Raw genomic sequence first — 12,842 nt, forward strand, 5'->3', positions numbered from 1 at the left:
GAGAAGTGTTGATTATATAGGCTAAAGGGATGTGCTATTATCAGAGTTTCAGTCCTGGGAAAATACTGGAACAAGTAAATGCACATTGCTTTTTTAACACCTGAATGTACAAGAAGAATAGCCATCAGCACAAATTTGTCAAAAAGATACAGTCTTTTACTTCTACAGTGGCCTTGTAGACAAAGGAAGAGCCTTGAATGTTGTATTTTGCTTTTCATAAGGCTTTGACACTTTCACACAAGACCTGCTTTTAAGCAAGCTGGGAAATACAGTAAACATGCAACTACAATAGGCTGGATGGAAAACTAGAAACTGTTTAAGAAGTAGCTTGCTATCAAAATGAGAAGATTTATTAAAAGGAGTTCTGCAGGGATTTGTGGTGACTCAGTGTTTTTCTGTATTTTCATTAATGATCTGAAATGATGGAATCAAGTGTACACTTACTAAATTTGCAACAATGTCAAGCTGGGAAGGACTGCAAGTACATTGCAGGACAGGATTAGAATTCAAAATAATCTTGGTAAATTGTAGGTTTTGTCTGGAAAAATAAGATGCTATTCAAAAACATCAGATGCAGGGTGTTTACACGGTAACAACAAACTGCACAAATACAGCATGAAAAATCACTGGTTAGAGAGCAGTTCCATAAACGAGATTATAATGGATTACAAGTTGTATATGAATTTACATTGCCATCTTCTATAGGAAAAAAAACCAGTACACACACAAGGAAAAGCAAGGACCACCAGATAGCAGATAGTTCCAGTGGTAAAATGTGTTGAATGGTTGGGTTATGAATTGTGATCTCTTCACAAAGTTAAATTAATGACTTTTTGATAAGTGAAGGTAACTCTGATACAGCTTTGTACTCAAAAAATTATATCACGTGTGAAAAAAATACACAGACTATGCTCCCTTTTATGTAATTTCTGTTTAATGATAAAGCTTAGGGGGGTTATTTATTTATTTGTTTTGCAGAAGGCATACTAATTTGCTTGATTGAGTCAGGAGAGGGTATTGAAAGAGACCAAACCCATAACAGATCAGGACTTGTACTGATTGCATACAGGACTGCAGGGGCGTAGCAAGGCTAATGTCCTATGCTAACTTCAATTAATTTTTGAAGAGATATCAACCACTGGTCTTTAGATCCTCTAGCAATGAAAATATTCTCTTGAAATGTATTATATATGTTTAAGTAAAATTGCATTCTAGCTCTTTGAGTCCACAGTGCTTTGAAATGTTCCTTTCTGGGATTTTGCAAAATCCAGCCTGTCCTCTGTCCTATGTGTATTTTACCTCCTTGGTGTTACTTAGAAATTTTTGTATAAGCTTCACATTCCAATTTCAATTTGCAGTTATCCTTCTCCTAGGATATCCTAGGCACATCCATAGGTTTTAGGATGATAATACACTTTGTAAAGAGACTGTTATGTTGTCAAGCCTTTTAATACATTGTAAATGGTTTAGCTCTGTTAATTCTGCCACAGACTTCTTTAAGGATGTTTACAGGTATGAATCTTTGATGACAGTGACTTTCTGAAGTTTCTGGTTTTTAGTCCTCACTGCCCAAACTCTGAGACATGCTTTGCTGAAACTGTAAATTTCAGGCTTCTGTGAGCAAAGGTGGTAAAATCAAAAAGAAATACCCAGAAAATAATAGTACCTGGATTTACCCACTTCACCCATAATTTATAGCTCCTTCATTTTAGCATCATATTCAGAAACCTCACTGGCTTTTTGATGGCAATATATCTGTTCAGCTTCCTGGTGTGGAACATGCTCCTAATGTTTTGGCATGCTAGTAGTGCACTGTTCAACCCTCCTACTTCTTGTTTCTCATCATTTATATTAATACAATGAACAGAATTACTTTCTCCAATTTGCATTTATACAGTACATAGATTATATAATTTCTTCCTGGGGCAGCCTTTGTTCCTGAAACTAAACAGCACCTTCAGAATTCTTTAATTCTCTTCAGATTAATCTAATTGACCTTAAATTCTTCTGGAGTGTTGTATTTCAAGTTTCCAGTCCCTTGTCCCCCACCTGCTCTCATATACCAAATTGCCTTCATATTTCTCTCTTTTTAAGGCCTGAAGGTATAAAGTAATCTCTGTGGTGTCTATGGATGGAACAGTTGCCCAAAATCTAAATTTTAAATTTTTGAGTTGGTTTTAGATAGGAAGAGATACTGTCCTGGTTTCAGCTGGGATAGAGTTAACTGTCTTCCTAGTAGCTGGTACAGTGCTATGTTTTGGGTTCGGTATGAGAAGAATGTTGATAACAGGATGATGTTTTCAGTTGTTGCTACATTGTGTTTCTACTAAGTCAAGGACTTTTCAGCTTCTCATGCCCAGCCAGCGAGACGGCTGGAGGGGCACAAGGGGTTGGGAAGGGACACAGCCAGGGCAGCTGACCCAAACTGGCCAGAGGGGTATTCCATACCATGGGACGTCATGCCCAGTATATAAACCGGGGGGAGTTGGCCTGGGGGGGTTGCTGCTTGGGAACTAACTGGGCATCGGTCAGAGAGTGGTGAGCAATTGTATTGTGCATCACTTGTTCTGTATATTCCAATTCTTTTTTTATTATTGTTATCGTTATCATTATTAGTTTCTTTTTCATTCTATTAAACTGTTCTTGTCTCAACCCACGAGTTTTACTTTTTTTTTTTCCAATTCCCTCCTCCATCCTACTGGGTGGGTGGGAAGTGTGTGAGTGGCTGTGTGGTGCTTAGTTGCTGGCTGGGGTTAAACCACAATGGCATGGAATATGTTTTTGTCTCTTAACAGCTATATACCATGTTTAGTATTTAAGTCACTAGAAATTTGTAAAGAAGAACTGTTTAATTTGTGGGACCCTGTCTGTGAGTGCAGGGAGTAGCAGCTGAAGAGATGTGGTGACACGGTCTCAGTTTTAGGTTTACACTTGAGCTGTTCCCAGTTCCTTGCTTGGATCACTTGAAAGTCCTTCTTTAGTGCACACAAAAGTTTGTATTTGTGTATGAGTATCATCGTACCCCGTGAAAAGTAGGCACTGCTGATGAACTGATGCTTCTGCAGAAATGATAAGGACCTTTATTTGTAAAATGTTCTTAGCACAGAAGTATAGGCAATACAGGAAATTGTAGATATTTGTACGTTGAATTTGAGAACATTTGCATTTACTGGGGAAGATGATGTTGAATTTAACTTGCTAGAATTAAATTTATATGTAATAATTGCTGATGTAAATGATGTATTCTGTTCGAGTTGTTTTGCTTCCTCCTTAACAGGCTTATTGGTACTAAAACTGTGTGGTAAGGTTTATTTTATTTAACTGTTTTTATTTTGCTTCAACTGTTGTCTCTTAAAAGAAATTTGATACTAGCAGGAAATGGGAGATTTCTTCATTTATTTTTTTTAAATTAAAAAAGTCAGAAAGACAAACTGAACTGTAACATTAGGACACGAGAGAAAAATGAATACTTGGAAGATGAATATGGTCATAAGGAAAAGGAAGAACAGAGAAAATAGAGTAACAGTTGTAAGATGGTCCTTGTAGTTTCATTCAACTTTTCTTTCCTCTTCTTTTCTTCCAAATCCCCTCCACCAGTACAAAAGAAAATAACTATGCAAAATATTTTTCTAGTGAATTTGTGCTGTACCTGCAGTGATTAATTAGGCACTGTATGATATAATTACAGAAAACAGATGAGAAATTTCTATAATATACTGATAGACCAGCATTGGTTCATTTTACTTTTTGGATGAAGGACGTTATGTTTTTTTCCTAATCTCTCTAGGTGTTTATAATTGTTTGTTAAATTGTAATACACAGCCATGTCCTTCAATTATAAAATAGCATTTTAAAACTAGGGAACAGTATCCCTGTAAGAAGTACCATGATATGATCTTATTTTGGTGAGAAAGAAAATCTGTAAAACTTTGTTTCTGGGTCTCACTTTTATGTCAGGCAACCTTCACCACTGATTGTATTTCTGTTCCCTATCAAAACTCAAGGTCTTTTCCATAATAGTGACCATTTATCTGGACAAAATGACCCTCTGGTGCCCATCAGCACTGCTTATGAAATAGCAACTAGGATGTGATGTGTTACCTACCTCCTGTGTAGAAGTCCCAATGGCCCCTGAATGAAAGTACTAATCTTGAAAGTGTACAGCTTGCTTCTGCAAGTAGGCTGCTACGTGGACATGGAGATTCAGTTTCTTCCATTGGCAAACACTGATGAGGTTAAAGGGGTTTCAACAGTCTTATAATATAGGGAGACATATTACTTCATTTTTTAAAAGAAGCTAAGAAAATCAACAAATAATAATCTCCTTCCTATTCTCCAGTTTATTCCAAATACATATTAAAAATATCACTGAAACTGTATACTGTTGAGACAGATACAGAAATTGATTTGATTTTCATGTATTTCAAATTCTAGTATTTGTCAGTACCTTTGAGCAGATTTAATTCCTTTTTAGTCGTCTTTTTTTGAGATTTTAAGCCCACAACTTTATGATAAAAATAGCAGAAATACTTACAATGTGCTTTATTTTGCTTTACCCTTTTAGCAGACAGATGATGCAGCACAGACCGATGGCCAGCAACAGACACAATCTTCTGAAAACACAGAAAACAAATCACAGCCAAAACGGCTTCACGTCTCAAATATACCATTCAGATTCCGGGATCCAGATCTTAGACAAATGTTTGGTGTAAGTACTCATACTTTATTTATGCTTTTTTATATTTGCATTGCAATAGGTATTTTATATTATAGTCAGCTGTGAGAGCAGTATCTCTGATTTAGGCTGTTTAACCATTTTCAGTAAAGACTCTCTTTTCATTTATTCATAACTAAACATCTGATTTGCTAGCCACAATTGGGAAAAGAAATACTACTGATTCTACTGTATGTGATACAGATGGGTGTGTTCTATGTATTGTGTTGTTTTGTATTACATTCAAAAAAAAGCTATCTATGTTGGCTTAAAATATTGAATACATGTATAGTTGTGCAATGCAAATCTGGATTTATATGGCTGTATTTATGGATTTTGGAAAGCATGATGTAAAAAAGTCAATGACTGACCTCAGGAGCAAGGGACCCAAATCTACAGAAGTAAGACATGGGCTGAATTTAAGCAGGAAGCCCAGGAGTAGGAATCCTGACCCATCCTCACAGGTATTGTAGGTCTGTAAGCTTCTAAAGTTTTTGCCAGTATTTGTCTGTAAGTCTCTCAATTTTTTGCTTTTACCCAAGCTGTTAGCTACCTTCAAGTGCATCGGCTGTGTTTCACACATCTCATAGGTGCCATTGATTCTAGGCTCATAACTGTGAGAGGTTAGACCAGGTTTCTTCTCCCTGCTCCAAGAACTCTTGGGTTATTTTGAAATGTCACTAAATAAAATCTAGAAATAGTACTTCATCAGCTATTAGAACCCAGCTTTTCCTTTTCCAAGTTAGTACTCTTGAGCATTTTTGTTACTCTTGCTTTCTTATTTCTGACTCACTAAAACTTAATTCTCCTCTGCGTTACAGTTTTTTATAGAGTGCAGCATCAAGTACTTAATGGCACTATACTTATCTCCATCTTTCATGTTCAGTTCAGATTTTAAAGTTTTTCTAATGTCTTTGTATGTGAATTAAGACCTTGTGGTTTTCAGTATTTATTTCTATGAAGTGAAGGAAACAGTCACTGGAAAAAGAATCCTGGTATAGTACTGGGAAATGAGAGTGACTGTTTTGCTGTATCTGGCTCGCTACAAGTAACCTCCCCGAAATGCAGCTTGTAGCTCATCAGCAAAATAGCAGAAGGCATAATAATTAACCCTCTAGAGAAAAATATGTAAATTTATTTAAATTAAACAAACCACTTAAAATAGATGGATTTTATTTGAAAGTACTTTAAATGAAAGGATTGGGGTGGGTTTTTTGAGGTATTGTAGTAATTTGTAAGCGAATAAAAACATTTTTTTTTTTCAATATTTCTAAGTCTTAGGTCTCAAAAGACTAACACTGAGAATGGCTAGAGTTTTCCAGCTTTAGAATGATGTGGTAACAGTAAACTTTTAGCTTCTGAATTGATAGAAAAATAAAGTTTCTGCAAGTGTGAGTTGAAGTACCTGATACGAAATATAGTAATGCTGCATCATGACCATATTATACACATAACAGGTGATCTTTTTACATGGACATAAATACAACAGAGGATTGTTTAAATCTTAAGTCATTGTCTGCTTATAGGCTAAAGTTGCAGTTAAAATGTTAATTAAATGGTGAATGCAAGAACATAAAATAAGCCAAGGGATAACAAATGATGGTTGATTTTTCATAACCAAGTTGAAAGCTAGAGAGGGAATACTGTCCTTCTAGCCTGAAAGTGTTTATTATATCTTAAAAGACTGGAGTATAGGCTCATTTCTGCAGTTTCTTGGACTCTTGTCAGATTACTCTTCATTTGCCTGCCTCTAATTTCTGCCTCTTTGTTTAATATATTGTGTCACTTATCGGTGTTAACACTGATCCATACTGTACGTTAATGACATATGAAATGACAGAAACAACCCACTGATACAGTAGAGTGTCACATCACAAAATGTGTCATATCGGAAAGCATTCTAACTAAATGCTGCCTGAGTCAAACATTTATTCTCTTACTAAGACAAATCCAGTAGAGCCTTTTTCTTTGGGATAGCAACTGTGGTCAAGTTTTGTGTGTGTGAACAATGCCTAGATGATTGTGAGTGTTATTTTAAGGTCAACAGTAGTGACGGATACTACTAATATTATCATAGAAGTTCAATTCTGAGCAGGGAAAAATCCCCAACAAGTAAGTATCCATTCCAGTTTTCCAAGTTATACTCTAGTAAGACAAGAATTGCTTAGGGAGGAATGATTATCCCTTTTCAGCAAGGGTGGAGAGAAATCCTCACTCCTTGAAGCCAGCAACAAAACTCCCAGCTGGTTTAATCTCATTCCTGTAAAGCAGAAGTAACCAAATTGTTTTACCTGTCCTGGAAAGCAGCTGCAAAAGGTCTTCTGAAACAAAGGTTCTTCAGAGGGAAGGATGACCAGAGGGCGGCAATGTTAAGGCAGCCATTAATCCTGTCTTGGTAGTGATGCTTATTACACTCCAAGCAAAGTAAACCAGTAGCGTATTACATATAAAAAAAAAAAGGTGATGGCAGCTGGACTGAATGGATCACAAAGAAGTAACCTACTGTGTGCAAAGACAAAATAAAAAAAAAAGAAATTTGGAACTTTCACTTCACTGTGATCACAGTCTAATGATGATTTCTTTTTTGTCAGGTGGTGTCACTGAACTTAAAGTTCATAAATGCATATGTGGAATGATAGCGACAAGTGTAATGATACATGCGATTTAGTTGTAATATTGATCTCACTCCTCTTCAGTGTGACTTTTTTGCTGCTTGACTATTTTTGGTTTTATATTCTTTAACTTTTTTATGTGGGGCACCATTTTCTGAAACAAACATTTGTACTGTATATGATTGAAGTGTTGAAGTTATCTTATTTTCATGTAACTTTTCTATTTCTTTGCAGCAATTTGGTAAAATCTTAGATGTTGAAATTATTTTTAATGAGCGAGGCTCAAAGGTAAGCAGTTTAATTCACCCATGGAATTTTTTAATTTGTTTAAAATATTTTTATGAGTAAAAGGAAACAACTGCACTGCTGTAAAAAATAACACCTGAAATTCCATGTTAGTGAAAACATCTTCTGAGCTGTCATTCAGTTTCCTAAGTAGCATGAAAATCATTGGACTCATTTTATATCTCTTAAAGGGGGTAATTTTAGCTACTCCAAACTGTCATCTGTTTTATGGGAACGTTGATTTCTGCTGTCTTTATTCTTCAAGGGTAATTACCTTGTTTATTTTATAAGATGAGTCCATACTTACAGATGTTTGTAGGCAGGTTTGTATTAGTACAGGTATTTTTTCCCCTGTTGAAATGAAAGATGATAATGATACCTAATAACTATCCTCTTTAGTAATTAGCTGAGAAAATATGTGATTGTTCCAGATAATCTAAGTGCAGATGTTTTCCTCTTTAGTTAAAGCTTCAGTACACCAACCCTTTGAAAACAATCTATTTTAACATTTATTTGATTAAAAGAGTTCTTATTGTATTGCAAACATTTAATTTTTTTCTGAAAATTACTTTGCCTTAAATGCATACTTCAATTTAGTCAATATTTAAGAAATAAAGCAAGATAGAAAGGCTATGACTGCATTAGCATCATTACCTGGTGGAAAACTGTAGCCCAGTATGCTTCAACTATGATATCAGCTGCACTGTCAGGGTTTATGTGTATGTCATGTGCATGATACCTTTTCCTTTTCCTGCCATGGCAGACACACTAGAATGTTTATCCACCAATGTTTCAGTCTTTCTGCAACTCTCATATATGATTTATTATTAGCGATGGAATTCTTTTCCTGTTATAGGCATACTGTAATCTGTCCTTTTTTAAGAATCAGATATATCATAAATCTCTCTTAAATCAGATATATTTTAATTCTGTTAGTTTTTCCCTTAATGTGTTTGTATTCTAAAGTTAAAGCCATCACCTTTAAAAAAAAAAAAAAAAAAAAAAGGCTGAAATTTCCTGGTTGATATTCCAAAATTATTCTAACATTCATTAATTTTAGTACCCTTGCCTGCTAGCCCAAACCCAATTGGAACATTTACCACCTTTTCAGTAAACAACCAAAATGTATGGCATTTTGTCGCTTAGAGTCTCCTACTCTGGCTGAAATTTATTATCGTTAAATTTTGGCTGTTCAGTAGTGTTTGCAAAAGATGTATATTGTCCAGAACCTGCTTCTGCTGGATAGTATCATAAATGTCAAAAGACATTTGTCAAATGTCAAAAGACAAGTGTGGGACACTTGCCACCTTTGGTTGGTTCTGTTGAAGATGGGGTGGAACTGAGTACACACGTCACGGTGGTGGTCTATGCATTTGTTTAGCCATTAGATCTTATACATGTAGGACTTTTAACCACCACGTTTGCATCAGACTGCATAAGTATAAGGCTTTTTTAAAGTATTTGTGGGATGGGGTGAGGAGGTATTTCTGAACTGATTTTTTTTAACAGTGATCTTGCAGTAGTGCAAATATCCCAGTGCCTTGTGCTAAAAAACTCCTAGAAAGGATTTCCCAAGGAAGAGGTTTTCCTAGGTAGGCTTGTAATGTCACTACATAGTGTTAGAGACTCTAAGACCTATTCTTATTAAATACTTCTACACTATCCAGTGCTGTGTTGGTGCATCCAGGCTGGCTCTGATTAAACTGCTGAAGATACTTAAAGCAGTTTTGTGATGCATCTCATTGCTTACGTATGCTGCTTCTCATCTTGTTTAGAGTTATTTCAGGTATAGCTACATAGTATGTTGATTTGCAGAAGTACCCTATGATTCTCTCAACTAAATAAAAAGTTAAAAAATAGGATTAGGAATAAGAACATCATATTTTTTTTTTCCTTTTTTTTTTTTAATCTGATCATTTCATGTCCATTCTGTAGGATTTAAGATGCACCAGATTAAAGTCCCATTCCTGGCAGTGCTTATCTATGTATTCATAAAATCCCACTGAAACTGAAAGGACTACTAAGTGGTCTCAAACTGAGTACAGGTAAAAAAGTTTGCAGGATCAAAATTCAAAGTTGTTTCTAGCTGCAGTTTGGCATAAAAGAATTGCTAGAAATTTTTTTTGTTTCTCTTTGTTTATTTCTTTGTAGTCCAATAATTAATGTTTAAAAAGATTCTTGCAAAAACATCAGAATTAAGCTCATTTTCATGCCATAATAATTAAGAAAAATGGAATTGCATATTCAAAAAACTTAATGCTGCAGCACCACAATGCAGTATAAAATAATTTTGCAGAAAGGCGTCTTTCCATAAAAGAAACCCTAAAATAACACAAGTTTCATACTACAAATTTCTGTTTGTTTGGGGGCATAATACTAATTAAGATAACTTTGCTAGAATTGTATGGCAACACTGATGACTTTTGAAACTCTTTATAAGAATTGCAAGAATTTCAGTATTGTTTTGGTGTAGATCTTTCTTACAACCTGTGTTAAATAAATGAGGCTTACCTTTGCCAATTCTTGAAGCAGTTGATTCAAGTAACATTAAAAATTGCTGGTAACTTACGTTTCTCTGCATTTACCACTCATCTTGGAAGGACAATTTGAAATATAGCTTCCATTATTGTGGATATTTTAATGCTACTGTGCTGTTTCAACACTGAAGCTCTCCATGGAGCTGCGAATGGCTTGTGTCTTGGGCACAACTGCAAGGCTGCAAAGATACAAGAACGTCAACAAGTACCATTTCTTTACAGTTGTAAATTAATGCTCTATACAGCTACATACTACATACATACTTTCATAAATCTGTTTGTGTGTATATGTAGTAATATATACCTAGTATATATTGTATTAAGATATATTCCTTCAAATAAGAAGAGCTCCAAAGCACCTCCCAAATTAAAGCAGAACCTTCTCTTATACTAACTTGGCTATTATTAAATCACTTGACTGACTTTAAATATAAAAAGCAGAAATTTACATTACCAGTTAATAAAATACATAGTATTCTAAGCTAAAGTAGCTGTTGAATCAGCTGCATATAAAATGAATGTTAACATATTTTTGTAGGTATTTGAATGTGTGATGAATGAATCTATGTTCTGTGATGGAGTTTCTGTGTCAGCTAGGTAAAATTAAAGATTTGCCTAAATAATAAGAGCTTAATTTAAGTAGTGTTAATTATAAGAATAAGTACAACATAAGAAATTAAAAAATTACAATGAGTATTCTTTTCAGAGTCTTTGAAGTTCCTGTCTTATCTTGGCTTGTGGCTCCACTTTATATCTTTTTCTAATTTTTTAATATAATTAGGGTTTTATCTTTCCCTTTAGTTGTTCGAGAAAAATTAACTGGCAGTGCTGTGAGCTAAGAAGACTGATTCAAAATTTTGTCTAAACAACTCCTACCAAATGTTAGCAGTTCTGAGAAGGGGCAGCTGTTCAGCGAGGAGGAGAGGGGAGAACAAACAGAATTGGGGGAATTTATGCTATTGCTTGGAGCTAGGCTCCTTGGATCCATGGTTTCGGTGATGTCTGCTGCTGTGAAATTTTCTTAATGGCATCTTAAATTATGAGCTTTTTTTACAGAGCTTTTACAAGATGGGAGGAAGCAGTTGAAGAAGAAATAAAAGTTTAAAGTTGAGGATGGGTTTAGGTATAAGAAAAGCCTATGCAGGCATCTAAAACATAGGGATTAGTGCTGAGGAGGGGGATTTACTTTCTCTCAACACTCCTGGTACTTTTGGGAGAAGAGACTTACATCCTCAGTGTCTTGTGACAAGCAAGGTCGTGGCTTTGTGCTAAAATTGTGGAGGGTAGAGTGGAGAAAATGTGTGGAATCAGGAGTTTTGCGAATGGCTTCAGCTAGAAGCGGAACTGCTGATAGAGCACTTCTGAGCTCAGGCTTCAGCATGGCTTTACAGGAGGGGAAAAAAAGAGCAACAGACAGTGCGTTTAAGCTACTTTGAAGAGAATGGAACAGAAACTGCTACTGTACATAAATGTCACTTTCTATGTTGTAAACAGGCATAAATAAATGTGGTGTTTGAGTAGGTAAAATAACCCAAATAACCCTTATAATGATCCTGATAGTTTCTTAACTTTTTTTATCGATTGTTGATTAATTAGTTTTGTAGTTCATGTCCATTGTTTTTCTCGATGTTTGGTGTCAATTTTGCCTTAGTTTCACATTTGGTCTCCTCTTTGTGTAAAATGTATAAATAAATGTATAAATATATTCCCTTCTCCTTTTTTTTTTTTTTTTTAATCAGTCACTATTTACATAATAGGTAGAACTGCAGAGAGTAAGTGGGTGAATACTGACCACAAAACTTAGCAAATGGACTGGAGAATGAGGAGACATGGTGCATGGCTTATTGCTGAGGAACAGAACAGAGGAAAGCTTTACCTCATAGTTCAAGCTAAAGTAACAGTAAAGAAAATGTTGTAGTAGGACTTCAAATATGTGCAGCAATGCCGATATATATAAAGCGGCCAGGTATAGCTTGCAACTGATTCTTGTTATGACACACCAAGGATGTAGCAGCTTATTTGTTCAGAAAACTTCGGGAAAGCATGCAAAGGCATTGTAGTGCTAATGCAAGAATTACTTCAAAGGGTTGGTGTATGTTTCTAAAATGTTTTTCAATGTCTGGTTTTTTTTAAAACTATTTGCCATTGTAAACAGTGTTTAATTTAACTTAGCACAATAAAAAGAATTTTAGTAGGATTGGAAATGTTTGTTTAGCCTAATATTATAAAGCAAAGCATTTGTCATAAGCAGAATTTCATAGCTGTCGAGTATTTTCCTGTCCCACTAACACGGGATTCTGGAGTTTTACCAGTTGCATGTTCTATATGTGGAAAGTAATATACATAAATAGTAAATGAACCAGTTAAACTTATTCAAAATGTTTACATTTTTATTCCTTTATCAGAGTTTCTTTTTCTATTCACATCATGTGATTTTATTTGATCTGTTAATACAAGAAAGTTTATACTTTGTTCAAAAAGTACTTTTGTTTTGTTGGTGGTTTTCTTTTTTTTTTTCTTTTATAAAAAAATAAGTAAAGGCTGTATAGTTTGACAAAAGTTTAAGTTACCCTAGTGTTGCATGGGAACAATGTTTCTTATGATCACAACAGCATGATTAATTAGGCAATGTTTTAGAGTATATTGACATTCAGTGTTGAATTTTGTGCACATGTTTTTTATTTTGTTGAGATA

The 12,842-nt window shown here is 34.9% G+C and overlaps 1 protein-coding gene across 2 annotated transcripts in view; it reads left to right on the top strand.

Moving 5' to 3' along the window:
• The window catches only part of RBFOX1 (RNA binding protein, fox-1 homolog (C. elegans) 1), a 293,981-nt gene that overhangs the window by 184,822 nt on the left and 96,317 nt on the right, over nt 1-12,842 (top strand). For both annotated transcript variants that reach the window (XM_010578434.1, XM_010578433.1), the window contains 2 exons: nt 4,565-4,708; nt 7,561-7,614. In XM_010578434.1, the coding sequence (XP_010576736.1) occupies nt 4,565-4,708; nt 7,561-7,614 (198 nt within the window). The remainder of the gene's footprint in view (nt 1-4,564; nt 4,709-7,560; nt 7,615-12,842) is intronic.

This window comes from Haliaeetus leucocephalus, unplaced genomic scaffold, assembly GCF_000737465.1.
Source record: "Haliaeetus leucocephalus isolate CR32 unplaced genomic scaffold, Haliaeetus_leucocephalus-4.0 Scaffold636, whole genome shotgun sequence".
In the NCBI taxonomy this organism is placed as follows: Eukaryota; Metazoa; Chordata; class Aves; order Accipitriformes; family Accipitridae; genus Haliaeetus; species Haliaeetus leucocephalus.